The sequence below is a fragment of the Elaeis guineensis genome, chromosome 4 (genome assembly GCF_000442705.2).
Source record: "Elaeis guineensis isolate ETL-2024a chromosome 4, EG11, whole genome shotgun sequence".
Taxonomy (NCBI): Eukaryota; Viridiplantae; Streptophyta; class Magnoliopsida; order Arecales; family Arecaceae; genus Elaeis; species Elaeis guineensis.
In genome coordinates, this window is record NC_025996.2 from 29,740,113 (window position 1) to 29,765,681 (window position 25,569).

A 25,569-nucleotide genomic window follows, 5' to 3' on the forward strand; every position below is an offset into this window, starting at 1 on the left:
CATATAAAGAGAACAAATATGTCTGCTCGAGTGTCTATCCAAGATGCATATGAACATTGCTTTCAGGAATCACGACCACCCATCAAAACGAGAGGGCTATTTGTCAGAGAAGAACAAATGGCTGATGCTAAGTTTACCAAATGAAGATGGTTGCCAAACTGTGCCAGCGATTCAGATATAAATTTAGAATTGATGGCAAAGAAGGGTTGAAAGAGCCGTGCAAGGGTGAAACGGATGGAGATTATCGACACACAACATATTTGGAGATTAACAACTCCACATTTGAGATATCAGCTTAACTATGAACCTATGTCAACTCAATGAGAGTACATACTTTAGCCAAGAGCATGGCAGCATGAAAGGCCGTGCATTTGAATCTGTAGGTCTGATTGCCACTACCCTTATTTGGATGGTGGTTCTTACAATGGCAAAACACCAGATAGAACTTGGATTGAGTAAGACCCATATCAACCAAAAGAGCAAACTCTTCCGGGATTTTGGAAAGCATTCATATAATGTGCATCCTTTGTGCATTGATTACATCTGACTTCCCAATAAAATTGTAGGCAACTACAGTTATATATTTTGCTAATTACCAAAAGCGAAAGAAGAAAGTAAAATAGAATTGGATGTGTTGCAGTCAATCCCCTGTTACATCCATCGTCGGAGAAGAGCACTTGCAAAAAAAGTCCACACTGATCGGAATTGTATCCGATGAAGATCCTCCGATGCTTAAATCAACAGAGAGTGGTGAACAGCAGATAAAATATTGAAAGTGGAAGAGTATCAGCCCAGAATTGCCTTACCAATGCTGTTCATTTACCTCCCTTTTATAAGTGATTTAGGTATAACCGTCGAGCACATGGTCCTGTTTTTTATGACACTAAAGGATAATTATCGGAGCATAATCCTGGAGTTAATGGGCTGTTTATGTCCACTGATGGTCATGATATGTGGATAACCATTTATAACGGTTAGACACGTGGATTCCGTACATTCCGGCATTATGAGATTGTGGGATGGGTGGTTACACCCGCCACTGATTATGTTCTGGCCATTACGCGCTTTCTACGCTGGCAGTTTCAAATATTACCGACTATATATCGGTAATAATATTATGTTGAAAATCGTGAAGATCCAAATAAGCATCGGTCGATAACTCTGATATGCCGATGGTCATCGATCGGAGATTAATCGTGTTGTCGTGGTTGTCCATTGATAGCTGAGAATAGCCAACTATCGGTCGGTCAACTAATTGTTAATCAGTAAATTATGTTTATGAGGCCAATCTAGAGTTGGAATTGGGGGTTGGTTGAACTATCGCAACAGTTGTCCCCCACTCTCAAGTTTAAGGTGGCCTGACATGCATATTATCACGTGGTCTGTCACGTTGGACGAAAGAAGTTATCACATCACGTGCTGCTTCGAGCTCCGATTCAGCTGCTGGCATTAATGATTTTTGAAATACGAGAGATCTCCAGCTGTTTTGTTGTTTCGATATCTACGAGATCATCATTGAGATGTTGTTTCGGAAAGATAATTCGATGCCCGGAGAATTCGGACGATTTGAGTAGATCTTGGCCACGTGTCAAAATATCATTGGATCTGAGCTATTCACGCTGATAATGGTGAGTGGCATGACTGAAAATAGGTGCGTTGAATCATCCGATCAATGGTTGGTCTTGATGTAGCTACGTATCGACATCCGAGGAGACCCTAATTTGAATGATTTCATCCGGACCGTTAAGGGGTCCTATATATACAAAATCACTTTCATCTGGACTTTACTTTTGCATTCATCACTTTCTTCTGCAACAGAAGGTTCTGCCAGAAAGTTTTTTTCCAGTACTAGAAGCTATTCGAGTTCTGTTCCTTGCGTCATCTTTGGCTCCAGGTTGAGTTCTCCTTTCCCTCTCTTAGGGTTTTCTTTCTTTTAGGGTGTTTCTTTTTCTTCTTTAGTTCTCCATTTTCAAAGGTAAGTAAGAAGGCTTCATCTTCTTAGGATAGTCGGTCAAAAAATCTGACCGACGATTCTCCCTCGAGTCCGAAAATAAAAATTTCTTCCTTATTCGGACCCAATGTTGAGTGGCTTCGGGAATAGTACCGTATCCCAAAGCAATATCAGCTTTTCGCTCCTGGTCCAGACAATTGGGTGAACTCTCCTCCTCCGGCCAGATCATATTTTATGTCGAGGACCTTTGGGCCGGTCTTCGATTTTCGATTCCGAAATTCGTTCGGAATCTTCTCGATTCCTATGGTCTTTGTCCTGTTCAGCTGGCTCCGAACTCCATCCGACTGATCATTAGTTTTGCTTTATTATACGTCTTATCCTGACTGATCTTAGTCTCTCTTTATTTTGGACTTTTTTTGTTCTCCGTCCTCACCCTAAGATCGAGGGTTGGTGGTTTTTCAACCTGAGAAAGGGTCTTTCTTTTATCTCCGATCTTCCATCGTCCATTCATGGATGGAAGAATTATTTTTTCTTTATTTTTTTTCCTCCTGGGGCTTTCTTTCGTGCAGGGATAATCCGAGAACTGGCCCTAACAAGAATAGTCGGATGGATACCGTTGATCGGGAAGACTTCCTCCGACTAAGGATATGAAAGTTCCACCGCAGCGAGAGCTGATGACCGAACAAGCTCTTTATGATGTCAGACTTAGTTCGATAACTTCTCTAGGTATAACATAGTCGGTCACTTCACTTTTTCTTCTGTCCATTCTGAACTTTGTATTGATCTTTTTTTTTATTACGGCTCTGCAGACAAGGGCACGAGTATCGGCTGCTGACATCCGTTCGCATGTTGCCAAGAAGAGGACAGTGACCGATGCTGGATTCTCCCGATCGTTGAAAAAGAGTTGGGTTGATTCTCCATCGATACTGGCAGGGAAATTTGATATTCTGTCGGGGTCAGCTCCAGAGCCGGTCTTAACATTGTCGGCCCCAACAATGCTTTTTCAGACTGAAGCACTGTCTACTAGAGTTGGGACGGCGAGGGATGAAGAAGCCACCGCAGAACCATCAATGACTCTATCGATGGGCATTCGGATCGAATCGAAAGTTGCAGTCGAACCCGAGCAATCTGCGGCTGCACCAGTTGTTCCTCCAGCAGAGCGGTCTTGGATGCAGTCAAGCGCTGACTTCCCGACAGTCTCAAGCGCGCGACCGTCGACTGGAGATCGAGGGAAGGCTTCGGCTACCTCGGCCAATGATGGGTCGTCTGCGGGCCTTCCCACCCTTTTTGACATCAGAATTTTCGAAGGTAAGTGGGAATTGGCCAATCCGACATTGGCCAAGCGACTCATCGAGGCCGCACTTCTCTCGATAGATAGGGAGAGTAAAAAAAATCAGACTGTGTCCAAAATATTTTCCTCCTTCTATCCGACGGTACTTGGGGTAATTTTTCGACATTCCTCTTTTTTTTTTAATCCGACTTGACTTGTCTTTTGTTTCAGTGGGCGCACGATATGCATACTCTAGAGAGCGGATATTGGAAGATCGCTGACTTTCGTTGGTCTTGGATAGACAAGGTGGCGGCTGCCAATGCTGAGAAGACTACTACCGTTGAGTAGCTTCAAGCAGCAACTGAGCGGGAGAAGATACTTCAAGAAGAGATCTCCCGCATGACGGTCGATCTGCAGTCCTCTAGAGCTGAGCTTGAGTCGGCTCGCCAGAATATTACGTCTCTCAAGTCCCAAATCAAGAGCAAAAAATATTCTATCAGTCGGCTTTGGAGAGAGAGAGATGGATGTATTGAAGAATTGGAAGCGGAGCGCGAAAGACATCGGGCCATCATGGAAAGGTTGGCACTGATTGATGCTGAGTCAGCCTCTAGAAAGCTGAAGCCGAGTCGACGAGAGATGCCTTGAGTCTGGCTGTCGAGAACTTCAAGAATTCAGAAGAATTCAAAGAGGAGATTCTCGAGGATGGATTTGCCTCCTACTGCATTGGATACGAGGACGGTCGAGATGCGGTCAAAAAATTATATCCTGAACTTGAGCAGCATCGTTCCTCGAGTTTGGAAGAAGAGGCTGCTGAAAAGGGCACCGCACCGGCTGAAGAAGATGCACCGACTGCACCAAGGCCTGCTCCAACTACCAAAGCTGTATCGGAGAAAGGTGATGAAGAAAACAACTGGTGATCGGTGTAACTTTTTTTTTTGTAATCAGATCTTTTTGTAATCAGACTTTGGTCCAATTTTATAACCTTCTCTTCGATGAATAAAAAAAAAATTTTAAGTATAATTTTTTTTGATATTTTTCTCTTTGTACTTTTAATGTTGTAGAATCATAGTCGGATAATCGATTATCCATCGGCAAATCAGATGTTCAATAATAACTGTAGTAGAGTTTGCCTGTTAGTCGAATATTGGTCGACATACCTTACCTTTTAGGTATTTGGATAGATGGTGATAAGCCAAATGTCCTTCGACTGATTGTAGTCAAATCAGTATATCTAAATATTTGATAAACAGTGGTTAGTCAAATATCCTTCGATTGACCGTAGTCAAGTCGATGTATTTTTTATTCAATCGAGATCGAATCGACATAATATTTCACTTAGTTATAACTAAGTCGATATAAGTAGTTATTCGACTGGAGTCAATTTTTATAGTGAAAAATCGAGATACAGTCGGTATGTCAGTTTTTACAGTGAAAAATTGAGATATAGTTAATAAAATTGATTGATTATTTATTGACCTAATGTCATTTTGTAGATGTAGTTGATTGAAGTTTTCACGATTCTGAATTTCAATATTTTATTCTGAACATTGTACCTGTGAACAACTTTATTAATAATACATCTTTAAATTATTGACATTTCAAGTTTGAAGAATAATTTTTCCATCAAGAGTTTCTAGCCGATATGCATCCAGTCAAAACGTCTCGATTATTCTGTAGGGTCCTTCTCAATTTGGAGACAACTTTCTTTGATCCAGAAGCTTTGAAACTTCTGCCTTTCTTAGGACCAGATCTTCTGAACGGAAGACCTTCGGTTTAACTTTTGCATTATAATATCAAGCTATTCTTTGCTGATATGCTGCCATTCGAACTTGAGCTTGCTGTCGGACTTCCAAAAGTAAGTCTAGATTGGCTCTTCGACATTCTGAATTACTCGACTCATCATACTATTCAACTCTTGTCGATGGTAATCCAATCTCAAGTGAAATCATTGCTTCTATTTCATAGGCCAGTTGAATGGCGACTCTCCCATCGATATACGAGTTGTTCGATATGCCCATAAGATCGGATACTATTCTTCCATCCAGAGGTCTTTAGCTTCATTCAGTTTAATCTTGAGACCATGTAGGATTGTTCGATTTGTCACTTTCACCTTATTGTTGGATTATGGATGGCCGACTATTGTGAGCTTGTATGTAATATCGAATTTCACATAAAATTTTTGAAGTTCTGATTATCGAATTGTCGGCCATTGTTAGTGATGATGATGTGTGGTAGATCGAATCTACATATGTTTGACTTCTGAATAAAATTTTTCATCTTACTTTCAGTGATTTGTGTCAAAGATTCAGCTTCCACCTATTTGGTAAAGTAATCAATGGCAACCACTATGAACTTTCTCTGACCAGATGTCGAAGGAAAAGGGCCAAGTATGTCGATTCTCCATTATGCGAAGGGCCATAGTACAATAATTGATGTCAGCGGACTGACCGATTGATGTTATATATTTGCATACTTCTAGTATGGTTCACATCTTCGGATGAGTTCAGCTACATCTTTCTTCATGGTGGGCCAATAATATCTTGATCATAAAATTTGGCCAAAGATTTACCCCCAAAGTGATTTTCACAAATCCGTTCGTGAACTTCTCAGAGTGCATAGTCAGCATCTGCTGGTCTCAAACATTTCAGTAAAAGAAAAGAGAATGATCTCTTATAAAGTTGGCCATTCGTCAATATATATTGTGAGACCATCCATCTAGGTTGTTTGGTTTCTGAAGGATCTGTAGGTAGAGTTCCATCAGTTAAGTACTAGATGATCAGGTCCATCAGCTTGGCTCATCATTGAGTTGTAGTACTTCTTCGACTTTATTAATACTCGGCTGTTCAAAGTATTCGATGAACGTCCAAACCAGTGAGTTGAATGAAGTGGTTGCAAGTCGGAAAAATTCGTCGGCTCGAGCATTCTCTTTTCTTGAAGTACGAGAGATCTCAAAATATTTTAGAGTCGACGATGTAAGATCTTTCACTTTCTGAAGATGCTTCATCATAATAGGGTTTTGGACTTCAAATTCGTCCTTAACTTGTCTGGTAATCAATTATGAGTCGGTAAAGACCTTCAGGTTTTCAATGTCAAGCTCTTTAGCAATCTTCAAGCCGGCTAAAAGAGCTTCATACTCGGCTTGGTTATTTAAATTTTGAAATTAAATCGAAGGGCATATTCGGTTATAATTCCTTCAAAATTGATAAGGATGAGACTAACTCCACTGCTTTGTACGTTGGATGCTCCATTAATATACAGTACCCATATCGATGTTGAGTCAAGCTCAGGAGTTTCGACTTGCTTTATTTTATTGTTGGATTCATCCTCAAGATTATTGTCAGGTATGTTATATTCGGTAATGAAATCGGCCAAAACTTGTGCCTTCATCGATGGACGTAGGCGACATTGATTATTAGACTTGCTGAGTTTTGTTGTCCACTTTATCATTCATCCTGAAGTATCAGGTCGGTATAAAATCTTCTTTAACGGCTGATCTGTCAAGACGACAATGGGATATGCTTGAAAGTATAGGCGAAGTCATTGCGATGATATGATTAGAGTATAGATCATCTTCTCCGCCTTTGAATATCTTATTTCGATATTATGAAGCACCTTGCTGGTGTAGTAAATAGACCGTTGAATTTGATTTTTATCCTCTTGGACGAGTACCGAACTAACTGCCTCGGTCGAAGTTGTCAAATAGAGATACAAAATTTCACCCACCTTCGATTTTGTAAGTAGCGGTGGAGATGCCAGATATCTTTTTAGATCTTTAAAAGATCGTCGGCATTCATCCGACTATGAAAAGTCTTTTGCTTATCTCAAGATCTTGAAGAAGGACAAACATCTTTCTGCCGACCTTGAGATGAACCGACTAAGTATGCAATCCTTCCATTAGTTGTTGTATCTCTTTATTGGAGCTTGGATGCTTCATATTGATGATAGTCTTTATTTTTTCGAGATTGATTTCAATTCCTCGTTATGGCACAAAAAATTTAAGAAATTTTTCAGAAGTTACTCCGAATGCACACTTAATTGAATTCAATTTCATCTGATGTCGTCGAAGTATGCCAAAGGCTTCTTTCAGATCCTGAATATAGACAAAAATTTGGGAGCTTTTCACCAGCATGTCATCAACGTAAACTTTTATATTTTGTCTAATTTGTGCTTTGAATATTTTGTTGACTAGTCGTTGATAAGTAGCTCCGATATTTTTTAAACCGAATGGCATTACTTTGTAACAGTAGATGCCTTCGTCGATTATGAAGGATGTTTGCTCTTCATCTTCAGGTGCCATCTGAAACTGATTGTAACCTACAAAGGCATCCATGAAGCTTAAGAGTCGGTGTCCCAAAGTCGTATCAACTAGTTGGTCAATTTTTGATAAAAAAAAACTGTCTTTCGAACAAGCTTCATTTAGATTTGTATAGTCAATGCAGATTCTTTATTTTTTATTAATTTTTCTCACCATTACTATATTGACGAGCTAATCAGAATAATTAGCTTTTCTGATGAAGCCAGCTTATCGACTTCTTCATCGATGATCTTCTATCTTTTGGGAGCAAAAGGTCTTTTCTTTTATCTCACCGACTTAACTTTTGGATCAATATTTAGCCGGTGGGTTATTATCTCCGGAGGAATGCCTGACATATCAATAGCCGGCCAAGTAAAAATATCGATATTTACTCTTTGTAGATTTATCAGTTGTTGTCGCTCTGGAGCAGACAGCTGCAATCCAATTTGGACCGTCTTCTCAAGATCTTCTTCTTTTAGCGGGATGGAAATTAGTTGTTCAGCTGGTTCACCGCTTTCTTTATTTTCTCTTTGGGCCAATTTATTGACGGAAAAAGAGTCTTCAGATAGATTATTTTGTGTAGAGATGTGAAAGCAGCATTGAGCAAGCTGTTGATCTCCACGTATTTTTTTGACTCTATTTTTTATTGAAAATCGGACCAGCAAATGGTATGTTAAAACTACTGCTCTTAGGGCATTAAGTTCAAATTGTCCGAGTATGACATTATTAGCTGAGAAAATTCGGACGATTGTGAATATCAAAAAAATAGTAATCTGTCGTGGATCTGTTCCTGCGATTAATGGGAGAGTGATTTCTTCTTTTACAGTAACTGTATCTCTAATAAAACTGACTAATGGCATTGAGACTCTTTCGAGTCGATCAGTCGGTAGTCGCATTCGAAAAAAAATCGAGTAAAAAAAAATATCAGTTGAGCTTCCATTATCAACTAATTTTTTTTACATCATAATTTGTTATCGTCACTGAGGCAACGACAGCATCATTATGGAGAGTTTGTATTCTCCGGACATCATCTTCCAAAAAAAAATACTTTATCAAGTCATCGTTTCTTTGTCGACTCTTCTTCGAAAGTCGCCCCCAAATTCTTCTATCGCCTAGAAATCATATTGATAACTCCCGCCATCGGTTGATTATTGATCGTTTCCTCAGCTTGTGGCTGAGGCTATTGGTCGGTGGGAGGTTGAGTTGGACGAACTCGTCGAAACTTTTTGAGGTAGTCTCATCGAATCAGGGCCTCTATTTCGTTCCTGAATTGGATACACTGTTCGGTATCGTGTCCATGATCACGATTAAATTGACAGTACTTCTTCCTATCACAGCTCTTCGTTGATACTTTCATTGACAGGGGTGTCGAAGATACTCCTCTCCTTCAATTTCTATCAAGATCTACATGCAGAGAGCAGAAAGAGGAGTATAGGAGTCATACCTGCCATAGCTGTTTGGTTTTGAACTCCGTCGTCGAGGTGAAGCTCATTTATTGATGGTCAGCCAAATTGATTCAGCCAGAGCTCCATCTTCCTTCTGCTTCTTTTTCTGACCTTTTTCTTTTGTTTGACACCGATCAGAAGTACCCTCATCCGTGCGGATATACTTGTATACGCACTCCAAAAGCTCAGCATAGATCTCGAGAAGAGTCTTGTCCAGAGAATAGGTGAATTTGGATCCTCTCAGATCCCTCTTCATGACCGATATGGCCATATCTTTATTGAGGTCTCTGACCTTAAGTGTGGCCGCATTGAAACGAGCTACAAAATCTCTTAATGTCTTTGTCTCGTCTTACTTAATGAAGAAGAGACTATCTGATGTCCGTAACACCTTTCGACTAGTATTGAAATGGGCCACAAAAGAATGCTCGAGTTGCTCGAAGGAATTAATGCTCCTCGATTGAAGCCTAGAATACCTGACTCGAGCAGCCTTTCGAATAGTCGTCGGAAAGCCGGTACATAAGAGGGCATCGGTTGCCTCTTGGATCATCATGAGAGTCTTATAACTCTCCAAATGATTGATTGGATCGGTAGAGCCATCGTATGGTTCCATCTGTGGCATCTTGAACTGAGACGGAATCGGTTCGTCTAGGATGTACTGAGAGAGAGGTTGGGCAGTATGGAAGTCATAATCATTGGAGGATTTCCGACCTTCCACCTGAAGTCGGATAAGTTGGCGGTCAATCTCCTTGAACTTGCGCTCGTAGTCGTCGAGCCGCTATTGCCGATACAATCCGAGGGTAGAGTCTCCCGAAGAATTTGAGGATGGAGAAGCAAAAGGTGTACGCGGCCTTTTCTCCTTCTTGATACTATATACATGGGAAAGAGAAGGAGAACGCCGTGAAGAATGGGTAGCACGATGGGAGTACCAAGAATGCGGTTGTTCGTCTTGGTGAGAGTGTCGAGACGATCGTCACTCTGGAGATGAGGAGGGTGAACGTCGTGGAGGATGGCAGCTGTACCTAGACGGCACTGAATGAGCCATCGGCTCCTCCACCGACGGTTGCTGCTGCTGCTGTTGTATTTGTTGCTGTTGAAGGCTGTGGAATGTCTCTATTAATACCTTCATTTGCTGCATTAGGATAGTAATTTGTGCGTCTATAGTGACCAAAAGATGCGAAGAGCTGGGCTCTGCCAATGGAGGTAGGGGAGGAATATCTTCCGATGGGAAGATTGCCTCGTAGATCTTGTTGAATGTTGAGCTCTGACTTTTACCATGGTTGCTCATATTTCTCCTCCTACCTGGTGCGCCAATCTGTTGCGGCCATTCCTCCATTACGCTCGTCGTCGGAAAAGAGCACCTGCAAAAGAAGTCCATACTGACCGAAATTGTGTCCGACGGGAATCTTCTGATGCTTAAGTCAGTGGAGAGTGATGAACAGCAGATAGAATATTAAAAGTGACAGAGTATCAGTTCAGAATTGCCTTACCAATGCTGTTCATTTACCTCTCTTTTATAGGTGATTCAGATGTAACCCTCGAGCACGTGGTCCTGTTTTTTATGGCACTAAAAGACAATTATCAGGCCATAATCCTGGAGTTAATAGACTGTTTATGCCCACTGATAATCGTGACATATTAATAACTATTTATAACTGTTAGACACGTGGATTCCGCACATTCCGGCATTATGTCATTGGGAGATGGGTGATTACACCCGTCACTGATCATGTTCTAGCTATTATGCATTTTCTGCGCTGGTAATTTCAGATATTACCTACTATATATCGGTAATAATAGTATGTCGGTAATCGTGGAGATTCGAATAAGTATCGATCGGTAATTTTGATATGCCGATGGTTATCAGTCGAAGATTAATCAAGTTGTCGTGGTTGTCCGTTGATGGCTGAGAATAACCGACTATCTGTCGATCAACTGATTGTTAGTCGGCATATTGTGTTTATGCGGCCGATCTAGAATTAGAATTGGGGGTCGATTGAGTTGTCCCAACAGGATGAACTCCTGAACTGCCAGATTCATGATGCAAATCAATATCTAGCATAAGTTTCAACACACATCAAACACCTATTTTGAAAGTATATCTGATGGAAATTAAACCACCGTCCAAGTATTTTGTTGAATATGCCTCACTTCTTCCATATGAACTGGGTGAGCGATCTAGAATAGTTGGCCCAGAGCATAATCTAGAACTGCTTAGCCCTCGGTTGTCACCGCTGAGTTCATTCCCACATTAAAAGTACGAATGGAAGAGATACAGGTTGTGATCATATCAAATTCCAAATCAACATCTTTATGCATCTCCACTGGCTTCCTTTGAAGAGAAAGTAAGTGAACTGGGACTTAGTTTTGCCTTCGGTTTTATCATTTCCTTTCTTTTCTTCACTTTTTTCATTTTTGAGCCAAAAAAAAGGCTTGCAGCGTTGTCCCTCCCTCCTTAGAACGCTCGCCTTTTGAGAGTTGCTTAGCCAGAAAGGCTCAAAAGGAGGAAACTCAGGCTCTTCATCAGAATAAAATCTTGTGGTTTAGTCAGATTCTCAATTGTTGGCAAAATTTTCCGTGCCAAAGCCAATTGCCAACTTGATAAAAGAAAGGAAAAAAGTAAATTAATATTTGGAGGCACTGCTCTTCATCAAACTCCTATGAAAACTGTAAGAGTAGTTTCAACTTTGCTCCGGTGCTGATTTTTTTTTTTTTTTTTTTTGATGTAAATGAATGGTCATACCATCCTGAAATAAGAGCCGATCATCAAATTAAAATACCAAATATCCCGCAGACCTGGCAAATAAAAATTCCTCTATCTCTAGATCCAGTTTCTAGAATGCTCCATAACAAACAATGCAATTCAATCTGCTGCATCATTTGCCTCTCCATACAACAAAAATGACAAAGCAAGCACAGTTCAGATATCTCAAAAAAAAAAAAAAAAAAAGAATGTGCCTTCAGCTGGTTAGAGTTACCCCGACTCTGATGCTGAATTTTAAAACATCCCACGGTCAGTACTCTGATATCTTGACCCACTGCAAATTAAGGTACAAATAGGTAAAATATCTGGTCCATGCATGAGTTCGTTCATAGAATTATGGTGGAACCTTGGGGCCCGATATTCTAGTATTAATAGACTGCCACGATTGTTTTGCTCCGCAGGCATGCAGCCCATCACTGTGCCTAAAGTACACAGGATTACGTAAGTGGCCACCAATCAGGCATCTCGAAACTAATCCCACTGGAAGCAGCAAGCCCATTCATAAGCCATTCCCCACAAAAATCATGAGTTCTTTGAGATCATCCAACCTCAAAAATAAAAACATATTAGCAAGGTAGTCCTCACATAGCAAGAAAGCTCATGTTACATGTTAAGAATCTTTCTCCAAGATCTGTGTCCAAATCAACTGCATCTAATGCAAATTGTTTGGTTTACAAAGAATGAAAGAACACTATGACATTTTAGTTCTAATTCTAATTCCTAGGAATATGTGGTCCCTAATGAACCAAAAAAAAAAAAAAGGATGCTACACGGCTTGGGATTAGGATGAATGGCCATTTGCCATTGATGTTCAGTTGTTATGAATGCATCAATTGAGCTTCAAAAATCTAGAATAAATTTACAGCTTGAGTGAGCGAAGGGCTTGAGAAAGATGTCAACTACAGGTGTCAAGCTAGTAAGTCGTTGAACTTGTTTAGCCTTCAATATTCGAGTATTGGTCCGATGTTTGTAAGACCCTTGAGGTAAAATTTCTAGGACCGAGCTTTCACAATGCATTACTCATGGATAACAAACCCTAGCTCTAAAGCCTGTGCTTACACTCTGACTATATGTATTTCTTTTTATTTTGATTTTAATTTTAACCAAATAGATCCTTATTCTAAATTTCAATTTATTTATAACCCATCATATACAGCGGCCGGCTAGGACCACCAAGTCTCTGATCCTAAACGCTGATATCTGATCTAGACTGGAATCTGAACGGATCCTCACATTCCTGTACCGACTCTTGTTACATTTGAATTCAGATATCATTACGAAAAAGATTATTCCATCTGGAAGTTCCTTTGCCCAACAATGACAATATAATCTCATAAAACAATCAAAGCGAAATACTCTCACTGGATTATGTCAAGACTTGACATAATGCCTAGCTTCTGTGGTCGATGGAAAATCTTTCTGAATAGCAAGCAGTCTGAGGTTTATCAAAAATAAGTTCACTAATTTTCGAAATTTCTGAAGCCAGCCACAACAACAACAAATGTTACTGAACCAATAAAACAAATTTTCAACCCAAGAATCCCTATCTGTGACAGGAAAACCCAAGTATCAAGGAGAAGTTGAAATCAACAAAGCAGAAACCTGCAGATTTTCACCAACTCCTAATATCATCCTAAAACATGAATCCCTGTAAACTCTGAAGTCCAAAGTTTTTCTTTCTGAAAATGAGAATAAATCATCAGACAGCCATGAGAGGAGCAACATCCTAAACACTTTCAGACACATTTTGTAATGCCATCGAGCAGAAGCCAAATCCTAGTTTTTCACGAATCATTTTAATATTATTAGCAATGTACAATGTCAAACTGCACTACAAAGGATCCTTGGTACTGCATCAGTAAGAGACACCTAATCCTACTGGGCATTAGTGCCACTATAATAAATCTCCAGTCTTCAAGTTAATTCAAGTACAGGTCATGAATGTTGCCCGTCGGTAATGTAAAACAGGAGACCTCCAGCTCAGCCAGTGGCCTCAACAGCACAGTATTATTCTTCTTAAAATAGAATTTCGTGACATACTTTGCAAACAAGGATCCATAAAGTTGACGTTAAGTTATTGGGACAAGGCTAGAAGGTATGGGTAAGGTAAACAAAGGACTGCAGCTACATTCTTCAGACAGTTCTCAAAAACAAGGAACTGCAAACAAAACAGTGGTTGGCAGAAAGAAAACGATTTAAAACTACTCGGTACCGCAAAAATTGAACTAAAACTTACAACCATTTTGGAAATTACAACCAGCTCCTCTCCACACTCAGCTGTAGAGTACGTGGGACAGAAATAATACGCAAGATGCATAAGAACACTTCTCTTATCAAACAGATCCCTCCTCACTATCATCACATGGTGCTCTAGATTGAATTATAACCCGAGCTCCAGAAGTAAGCCTGCAGGAATAAATTGGCACATTCTACATCAAGAGACAGAAGCAATATCACAACCAAAAAAAATGTTAGAGGGAGGGCAGGGTGCTGTGGAACTTAACTTTCCTCGATCTTGATCACCTTATCCTTTTCTTCTCTGAACGATTCTAACCTCATGGATGATCCTTTCACCGAGGAAGTATCAGTTATCCGTCTGCTTCCACCTTTTGATGACTGGGTGTCTGCTCCAGCTGAAGAGTTCCTTGGGCCATCTGAAATAGGTGACCTCATTTTTTCATTCTTGGGCTGCTTGTTGGAAGTCTTTTTAATTGTACGAGGGAGGCATTTTGATCGTGATGAATCCACTGCCTTTTCCTTATCCCTTCTGGAATCTGGTGACTTGCAGCTCCTGCTTATTCTGGATTTATTAGTATTCAGTCTACAGTAATATAAAATCAAAAATGTTCAAACCAACATCACTGCAGCATGAGAACCAACCGAACAGGTACAAAGCGCATGGGCTGAAACACTTCTGAAATTGGAACAGAAAAATGCAAAATATTAAAGGAATAATTACTGGAAAATGGTTTTCCTTCTGATATGATTAGAGCTGAATTTACAGTTTAAATAAAAAAGTGTTTACGCCAAACCGTAGCTCATCCTCTAAAAAAATAGTGATGCTGGACATCTTGCAAGACTGAAAACTCAATAGTGAGTTGACTTCATGATGACATTAAGATTGAAAAGAACTATTGGGCAGCATGCACCTTGATTTTTCTTTATAGCATGGATGATAATATGATCTTGCAAACTTAGTGCTTCTTGTTAATCAAAACAAATGGAATTCATTCAAATTATTCTAGATTAACATGCATTCAACATATAAGCTTAAGGAGAAGATCAAGCAAGCATCTATCCAAGCTGTCAAAGCAGCACAGCCCCCACATCTCAGTGCCCAATGGTAAGCAAAAGAAATCAGAATGAATATAACCTATGATGGTGTTATTCCAGGCATCAGCATAACCCTGTTAGTCCTAAAAGGTGAGATAGCACCATCAGATCCAAAGACTCCTGATCTACTTCTTGCATTTTATTGTTTTAGTCATGATATCCATCTTTCCTAATGAATAGCACCCACATTTGAGAAACCAGAAATTCAAAAACCCCACTTCTTTTCATTATATATATTAGCTTCATGTTTGCTCTGTGGAAGGGAGGGCAGAACATTTGAAGCATCATGCAGACTCACAATTGGTGGAGCCTGAATGCATTCAAAAAATAGTACAGTTCAGCAAAGCAAGATATGATCAATTTAATGGAAATAGCAATGCTAACTTGTTTAAATAAGCATCACAACTATATATTATTTTTTCTGTAAAAGAAGTCTCCAAATATAAAAGTACCTGATCCAAAATAACCAACATATGCAAAAACCTAAAACTTTAACAACCAAGAATCTACTGTACTATAAAAAGCAATTCCATAAATTGTACCCAGAAACAGAAAACTATATGAATAGAAGGTCAGGAGTCTAGAACTTGCAACTAGAAGTCCTCAGCTTACCTGTCCGCATTGTATGAAGAAGATCGCTTCAGAATAGGAACACCTTGCCCTACTTCCTCTTTATGCTTCTTAGTTTCTATCAAGCTCCCACTGAAGTACTCCTTGTCTTCCATCCTCAATCCCATCAGCCTTGGATTCTCTGATAGGCAGTCAAGCTCTCCCAGCATCATGGAGTTTGCAAACATCGGCGATGGGAACTTCATGTGGGAGAACCTCGGCTTGTACGTTGGAACAAGCCCAAAGCTCTGATGATCCTTCACAGAGATTGATCCACATGTAATCAACTGCATCAGACATTTGTGGCCTTCAGCTTCGGCCCATTGGAGACAAGCACTTCCTCCTCCTCGACTATCCTAAAGCTGTTCATCTTACCAACATCTGCTTTAATTAAAGACTCCAATGTCTCTGTCTTCCCACCAGAAGTGGAGGATGCACTCGACGAGGTCGGCGGAGGGGAGATCTCATCCCCTCCCATCTCAGACCCATCCTTAGGATGCAGGCGATGGCTCCTGTGTCTCTCATCAAACTCAAGATCCAATGGGCCATCATCAGTTGATACGCCTCGAATGCAGGTACCAGGACCTCCACGGGTCCTCCTTCCACCCCTCTCATCAGTCTGGGTGGAAGCATCTGCAGCACTAATCGGCTTGTAGACCCTGTACTCCGTGGTGCCAGGGGAATCGACCTCCCATGAGGGAGGTCTTTTGGGTCCGAGTTCCGGTGATATGTTGCCAGAGGAACCGGCCTTGTGAGATGAGGGAGAGTGCTCATCTTCTCGAGAAGTAGGCGGCGAAGGTGGAGGCTTTGTCTCTTTAATGACAACAGTGGGTGGGGAGGAAGAAGAAGCTTCTTGGATTCGAGAAAATGTGGGGTTTTCTTGCTGTGTGGGCTTCGAGTTATGCAATTTTGGGTTGCCATTGCCGTGATGAATCCGATCTAAACAAGCACAAGATAAAAAAAAAGGTTTCGTACTCCTAAATGCAGCATGTTCTTAGTTTCCTATTGCCAAAAAAAAAAAAAAAACAATTAAAAAAAATCTTTTGATAGTTTTATTTGGAAGTACCTGAAGAGGATTGATCCAAGAGCTCAGAACCCTTGAGGACATACTCGTTGCCGTGAGCTGGGAGCACAAGATCATCCTCGGAGAGGTCATGCCACACAAATCCACTCTTGTAGCTCCTGTGGTACCATTCGGATGCATCAGATTAAACCACCAGCGAACAAAAAATTCAAAAATAAAGGATTTTTATCAGTTGGGAGCTCTCCACTACCTCTTACAAGACCATGAATAAATGGCGGCCATGCCCCTTCCTCTCAGCACATTGAGACGATTAATGAAATCTACCAAATAAACCAAGAAAGAAAAGCCCCAAATCAGACAATGTGGAACAAATATTAGGCCTTTCTTCTTGTTTTAGTTTTTTTTTCTTCTTTTGTTTATTTAAGTTTTTTTTTTTTTTTTCCACTGACCTCTCAGGTAGAGCCCTTCGGGGGAGGCGATGGGAACTTCGATGAAATGGGGGTGTTCGAGGTGGCGGTTCCGGCAGAGGTAATACACCACCGGAATCTTTCTCCCCTGGTACTGCTTCGGCGGCGGCGGTGGCGACGGCGGCGGCGGCGGCGGAGGCTCCACCCACGCCCTCGACCTCTCCGGACTCGCTTGCCCGCCGTACTTCCTCAACCGGCCTTCCATCTCTCCTCCACCTCTCTCCAAATCTCCAGCCTTTACCCACTGGAAGAAGAGAGGTGAAGAGAAATATCTAAAGGTGGGATTTTTATGGTGGAAAAAGCGACAGAGAGCAGAGGAGCAGAGCAGAGAGCTGGTGGAGAGCAAAGAAAAGTAAGGAGAAGCCGAGAGAAGGGAAGTAAAGGCTTCTGATGCAGTTTGCTTTGCTCTGTGAAGTAGGTACGCTGGCGTTGGGGGGAATAGCCAAGCTTTTATTAATTGCTTCCCGGAGCGTGGATCGAATGGGTGGTGTGCTTTCTACGCTACTAGTACGTGTGATCCATTAGAATAATGCTTGTTTCTCGTGTTGGGGAAGATGGCAGACAAGTTGGAAGCGAGGTGGCGTACAGGGAGAGAGGAGAAGAAGCCACGGGAGCGACAGTACATAAAACGGTAGTTATGGACTGCGACCCGAGAGAAAGGTGACATTTTTATAGCGATCCAACTGAAGTTCTCTTCTTTCCTTGTCCCACTTCTCTCCCTCTCCGTCCCCCACCAAAAAACCATCACCAAAGGAAAAAAAAAAAAGTGATGGTTTTTATTTCTATTGAATTTTGTCTCTCCTTTCTTCTTGGCAAGTTCTCAAACTATCCATAATTGGCAGTGACTTGCAGAAGATTGGTGTTAAGTGGAGAGTTGATCATAAAAAGCTCACGGAAGAATGACTAGCAATAGTTTGATCCGTACGCTTACTTTTTGATTTGGATTATAATCTTTTGTCTTGTCTATCTTCAAAATAATTTTAGTACCATGAGTTCTTATATTTGGCCGGTCATGCAAAAATAAATCATGAGCATGAGACTCACTTCTAATGGAAACAAATTCTAATTTTAACTATCTGGCTTTAATCTGCACCCTCCCCAATTTGCCAGCAGGTCAGCCGTGACTAACCCAAAGCAATTAGAGTGCTGGCCGAGCTAATTTGGACCGGACCTGTTGACCCATGTAGACCCAAACCCATATAATTTGCAAGCTGCAGGTGGGTTGTTATCAACAAAAGACAAGCTAAATATGTGATGTTTTTTTTCCTCCGAGCCTTCAAAGATTCATATGATCAGTTTGCAGTCCTTCAAGAAACTAAGGTAAGAAAAAAAGCTAACCTGGACCAAATCAATATTCTGGTGGATCAAACACGATCGAAATGCATCCAGCCTACATACCCAACAAGCCAGGTTGGATGGGTTCCGCCGAGCAAACGGATAGATGGCAATTTTGCTCCCCGTACCTGGTTACCATCACCAGGAAAAAAAAAAAAAATCAAGTCACATCCTTTGCGATCACATGAGACGTGGATGTGTGAGAGGACACTGAGCATGACATAGCGCATGCCAGGGAGAGATTCTAAATTCGCACAGGACAATGACATTTTGACTTCTTGAGAGAGAGAGACTGGGAGCCATCATACAAGTCGAATTGCTTTTAGTTTACGAGGGGGCATTTTGCAAAAATAAATATTTTTTTTTGGTGGGGCATGAACAGCCCGTTCTTGTTCGTATTTGTAGAAACTGGATTTTTCAACTCAGTCTGTACGTACGTATCACTTTTAAAATATATGTATCATCTCATCTCTAACAACGTTCATCCACCACTAATTGTTAATCGTCGTGCATAGCCATAGAGATTGCCAATTGCCATACCTTTTTAAATAATAAAGTATCCACTATATTTTAAAAGTGAATGTCGGCCGTGGAGTGGGGATGGTGGGTGGTGGTCTGTCTCCATTCCTTCTCTCTTAAACATTTTTTCATCCCCATATTTTATTTTATATATGCCATATTTTATCCATTCTACCTTACCGCCGTTTTTACAAGTATAATTAAACTTGGACTAATGCCGTAGAAAGCAAAAAATATAATGACCATTTTTGCCAAAGTACTGGATTCTACTTTGCTCCCTTGCCATGCAAATGTTGATTTCTGTTGTTATAACTATTTATCTACTTTATATTATTACCACGTCCAGCCAAATTAGGCTGATTGCTCAAGCATTTCTATTAGGAGTCCATGATGCTTCCCTCGGTATTAAGCCTTTCAGTGGAGTGACTCCATCAGAGATTGGAGTCACTGGCCTTTTCTACTTGTTTTGATATGCTAGTCTACTGCCTCAAAAAAATCTCTTAGACATTCATACATCATGCATCTCTTTTTCATATGCCTCATTCTTTACTTGAATAAATAGAATCCAATCCCTATATATTATAATCGTACTAATTCAAGAAAAGAGGAACAAAAGAAGCTGATGAATCTGAACTGAAACATCACCGCTTGTTCGATAGTGTAACAACCATTCGCTGAATACTTTAACTAGTACTTTAGAGTGACAGTGAACAATTTCCTCTCTTTTTTTATTTCTTTTGCAAATACCATGGTGGAAGCATGAAATTATCTGGATCAAAGATCTGAACGGTAATTCTACCAAGATTCCAATCTATAGATTTCTCCAGCCCACACGCACGGACGCAATGAATGCTGGGCAACGGTTCAGTTCACTACTCTCGTAGCAGTGCAAAGTGCCCTTTTTTTGTTGGGGGGGGGGTGGACTGGAGCCTTGGAGGGGCACACATCAGCCCTCATCAGCTAAATTTAGTTACCTGCATAAAGAACCCCAGAGTCAGTGGCAGTCAACAGGATACTTGTGTTGACTTAATCAGCTTTCTTTTCAGCATTGTTAAAGGGAAGGTATTAAGTTATTCTCTCATTTGGTCTTTTGGTAGAAATTCTCTCATTTGTTTAGATAACTGCATGTTTACTGTATCAGTTAACCTACCCTTGGCATAGTTTAATAGCGACTTGTCCTTCCAACCAACATTGTCAAGAGGAGGGATTAAGTTATTCCTTCCCGTCTTAAAATTTAATCAAGTCAATCAAGCACCGTTTGACCTCAGGCGGGGAAATCTAGAGGGAACAGCAAGGCATCTCCCTCTTTCCCAGGTTTGACCAAAATGCTCCGATGCTCTCTGTACGTATGACAGTGGTGATCCGCCCCACGTTTGCTCTCACGAATCTCAATGGATGCCAACGGTCCAGACGAGGCCAGCCGCAAGGATGGTGGGCGTCTTGACTGAGACCTTTCCCACGGTTGTGGGGTAAAAGCCAGCTCAGTGCTTTTGGAAAGGTTAGATTGAAGTGGAGGAGGGCGCCAACTTTTTAAAAGAAAAGAAGCGGCTCCCACAAGTCTCTGCTGGATCTGGCCTTTGTGGGAACCTTTTCCAGTGCTTGAGATCGGCCACCACATAGGAGGACCATAAGGCCATGATGTTGGCCACAGAGGATTTAAGAACCAATCACACGCATGGAGGAGATTAAAAAATTCAGTTCATTTGAATTTAAAGGCAATATCCTGCAATAATGGGAGTACGGGAATCAGAACCATTACCTTGGCAGCTACTGGTTGTTAGAAATTGAAATTATGGATGTAAATTATTCTAACAACACAATAATCAAGAATAAATAAATAGGAATAAATTGAAGAAGAAAATCCTTAGCTATAGAGGCACACGGATTGTGTTATCTGATAGATTTCACGTTTTCTAGGATCAATGATTTGATACGAAGGTTTTTCACATGTATATCCTACAGGATTCAGTTATAGCAACATCTTTATAAGATTGCGCTTCTAAATACACAAATTTGATTGGATCACTTTTGATTGCCCTTGCCTCAGAAATATATATGTGGCCGTATTTTGTAAATAAAATATATATATATATTTGTAAAGAGAAGAGAAGAGAAATAGAAATAATTTTTTTAAGAAAAAATTAGAGAGAGATTTATGTGCTTGAATGAGAAGAGAAATCACATATTCATAGAAAAGTCTTTATTGTATTCTAGTCAATAAAAACAACCACCAATCCAATAGTAAAAACCATTCAAATATCCAACAATAAAGAAGAAAAGGCTTAGATAGATAAAGGCATGCAACGGCTCTTTTTTTAAGATGGATAAGAATAAAAAATTTGAAATATTTTGAAACACTATAACAAAAAAATAACTAACACTAGTTACACTTGGTAACAAAGCAATGATTATTGTAATAACTTTTATTTGTTAGTATAATGGGAAATAATAGACCAATAAAGCTAGCAACTAGGTTTCCATGGCCTCAATATTTCATTATAATGTACCTCTCTTTAACCGGCATAAATAGGATACTGTTCACCAAGTCTAGAATTTCACTAGATTTTTCTAAAATAAAATGGTTGCGATAATAATACAGCGAAATCAAATTATAATAATCAAAAAACTTTTGAAACTTGAGTATATTGCTTATCATAGAATAAAAAAATATTTTTAATGAAAATAAAATTTAGAAATATTACGCACGCATGCATGCACGCACGCGCGGGCGCATATATATATATATATATATATATATATATATATATATATATATATATATATATATATATATATATATATATATATATATATATATATATATACACATATATATATATATATATATGTGTGTGTGTGTGTGTCTTGAGTCAAATGAATTATATACATATCTTAAGTCAAATGAATAGAAATGTGGCAAATTTGGTTATTTTTATTATATTCCTATTGTTGTAACACGTCGAATATATAACCATTATTTTAAGCCACAGATAATATCTGCTAACATGCTGAACATCTGGTTTATATGTTCCAATACAAAGATTAAAAAATCCAAGACAATGGGAATACTTGACTGAATACCAAGTCATCAACAATTAATTAATTAGCTAGAAACCTAGATGGCAAACTACTTCGCCACCGTTTCTCAAAAATTTGTATTTGAGATTTCCTTCTTTAAAAAAAAAAAAAAGAAATATATGTGAGATTTGACCATTGGCCTTGTGTTCTTCCCTCTGATGCAATTGTCCTTTTGGGTGACTTCATCTTTCTTTGAGCGTCCGGAGACAAAAGGTTCCGGACAAGAAAAACCACATGGTTAGAATTCCACATGGCTGGTTACGCAGCTTCCTTTTTTGGTAGATAGATAGATATACACAGCTCCATATCTATTGTCAATGGAGTTGGGTGCGTAATAGTGCATGTGATGCTGTAGTTTAGCGTATAAAATAAAAATATAAGAATCCAGCAAGTACATGCATGGCGAGGGGTCTTTTCTTGCTTGGAATATTGTTATGCATGATTGGAGGATTATAAGTGAAGTCTCTAATGATGGGCATTAGAGTTCGAAAATCGAAACAAATTATGAGTGCATTTGAGGACCGGAGTGGTGGAGCTCACTTAATTGTTTCTCCTTTTATTTTTCTTTCTAATTCCATTAATTCTTGGACGCAGCTTCTTTTCCACGGTCCATGCAGTGGTATCATGGTGGCAGATCTACATATTGTTTGGTGGCGATCAAGATCTGTATAGTATTGTAGTGCAGCACGCATACCATAGAAGATTCGTGCTCATCAAGGTTCGTGTTAAGGGTATGCCTCTAACAAAAGGTAGTCACATTTCTCGTGTGAAAGGTTACATCTCTCGTGTGATAAATATGCGTTGAAGGGTGAAATGGAGAGACTGGTAGGCGCATGGCCTCCTAAGCAACCCTAATTAGCTTCTCCGTGGGAACCGTCCCCACCTCAATTGCATGCATTCACCTGGAGGCAACATGAGAGCTAGCCTTTGCTACCGAAGTGAGAGGGGCATACGTGAGAAGAAGTAAGGTTGAGATGACCCAAAGGACTCGCATCCCAATGCGCGGTTGCTCATTAGGCCATGTGCCACCAAGTAGAGTACTCCACCTTGATGAACAGCTCAGTGATGATTAAACATGATTGTAAATATATATAGTTAAGAAAAAAAAAATGATAAACTGCCATATGTGTGCTTCTCAAACTTTTTTCTATCTATTAATCGCATCCATAACTTCTTATTTTTGAGATTAGCTTGCTCTTTTCCTAAGACACTAGCAGTTATATATATTTTTTCTTCTTAGGACTTGTTTGGCAGTTCCTGTAGAATAGGACTGAAAATCCCATAGGGTTCATAAATTGAGCCATCCATTTAAGCATAGCTCATATCAACTAAACTCCATCCATATTAAATCATATAGAAAGAAAAAAAAAAAAAAAGACATCCATAGATTTTTTTTTTCTTTATGAAATCTAAAGGCTCGGATTTAGATTGAGTTTGGATTTGTTCGAAACTAGAAGCTAGAAGGACCAACAAGCTCGTTTCTTATTAGATTTTTATTTTAATCCTATAAATATTCAATAGGCCCTTTTTTTTATTTTTATTTTATTATATTTTTTAAGTTAGGTGGGGCAATTCCTCACCTTTCTATCTTATGCCCATCCATCTACTTCCTACGTGCATGTCAAGGGAAAGTCAAGCATTTCTTTCTTTCCCTCTGGATTGACCAAATCCATTAAAAATATTGACATGTCAAAAGCAAACGTCATGTGGATTCTTCATGTGAACCACAAAAGAAGAAAATAGGTGTCGCCAAGAAGCCTTATTATTATTATTATTATTATTATTATTATTATTATTATTATTATTATTATTATTATTATTATTATTATTATTATTATTACTACTACTCAAGTTCTTCTCCATCTTAAGTTTCTCGTGGTAAGCAAGCCAAACAAATTTTTGATGCTTTTAGGGTTTCGCATTTCTATGGGATTTTGTAAAGAAGAGAAAACAGACCAGAGTCACTAAAAAATTATAAAGCTAAGCAACTCGGAAGTTAGAACACACCACTTCCTATTAAATTTCATGGGGCATATTTTGAATCCAAATGCCAATCAGTCTTGAACTCAATCCAGTATTCTTTATGTCAGCTTGTTCCAAAAGTGGTCTATAGATTTTGATTTTCCAACCCAAGATAAAAGTAGTTTGATTCCAGATAATGACTTCAGGACTCCTAGGCAAGAGATGACCTTTTTGAGAGAAATCCTTCTTCTCTTTCTTTTTTGGAAAAACTTGATTTCCTTATGGAGTTTTCCTGCCCAAGAATGAGCACCCCATTCTGTACGTGGGTGTTGCCATGTACTTGAATTTTGCTTTGAGGTTAAGGGCATGATGATTGAAATAGTATCAAAGCAAACTCAATGTGGTTCATTTAGAGTATGAGAAGATATTGCAGTATGGATCCACTCTAATACTATAACGATCTAGGATCTTATTTAAAAAATCTAATTAAAAGATTTTATTTAGATTCTTTGATCTTTTTATATATACCAAAGATCTCTCAAGGCATAACCAATATAGGAGTAAACACATGCTTGCATGATCACCATTAGATTGGCCAAGTCAATAAGATTAAATCGAGCATAGTCAATCTACCTCCAAAGGACATAAGCTTATCAATCCAAATGGCTATCATCTTATCAAACTTGCTAAGTGATTTCAATTGGATTTACATAAAGCACTGTCTAACAAAGTCCAAGAAAGACAATTGGGAAGCTAACTTGCATTAGCATTGATAATAATTTGCCATTCGACCAAGATACGAAAGGGTGTAGATTGTATCTTTTGCGCAAAAGAATGTTTAATCTTCTTCCATAGTGTGAATCATTAGAACATTCGTTGCATAACTTTCAAACTATGGTATTTGTCCCATGATCTATAGTGATGGATCAATGGCAGAGGTTGGAGGGCTTTCAAAATTATAGGAAGTGTGATTCAATAGTTGACATCACAAAAAAAAGATCAACAATTCTTTTGTACGAAGGATACAACCGGAACCCGACAAGAAAACATTCTAGCCTTGCTAATGTTGTTTTTTTATGTTAGATTAGACCATGTAATTAAGCCGTTGACCTTTTAAAGGCAATTTTATCAAATAAAGATCTCTAACAGACTTCTGAAATACAGTAAACTCTTTTCGACCTTGGGTTCTCCGTTTCCTTTCTTTACGGTATAGGGTGACATCAAAGTCTCCACCAATTAACGAGAGGCCAAAGAAATTGCTTCTAATTTCTGGTTTGCTCCAGCCAGAAATTCTTCTGGAGTTGCATATCAGTTGGACCATGGACGGTGGTGGAGTGTGAAGTATTAGAATTGTGTCATTCAACTTGACCGTGAGAGAATTTGTTTTGCTCCATGCTTTGATACATTTAACACATTGTGAGTTCCGTCCTACTAATATACCAACAGATGAGCTAGAAACAATAAGAAAACTACCATTGGTCTATTCTTTTTCCACCCACGGACCTCAGAAAGCCTTAAAAA

The 25,569-nt window shown here is 39.5% G+C and overlaps 1 protein-coding gene across 1 annotated transcript; it reads right to left on the reverse strand.

The window, feature by feature from the left end:
• Positions 1–13,539: 13,539 nt before the first annotated feature.
• Positions 13,540–17,857, reverse strand: LOC105043167 (protein SOSEKI 3). Its single transcript, XM_073256079.1, is given in 6 exon segments — positions 13,540–14,512; positions 15,667–15,961; positions 15,964–16,602; positions 16,730–16,845; positions 16,938–17,007; positions 17,137–17,857. Coding segments are annotated over 6 exon segments (1,635 nt in total). The 5' UTR covers positions 17,360–17,857; the 3' UTR covers positions 13,540–14,220.
• Positions 17,858–25,569: the final 7,712 nt, after the last annotated feature.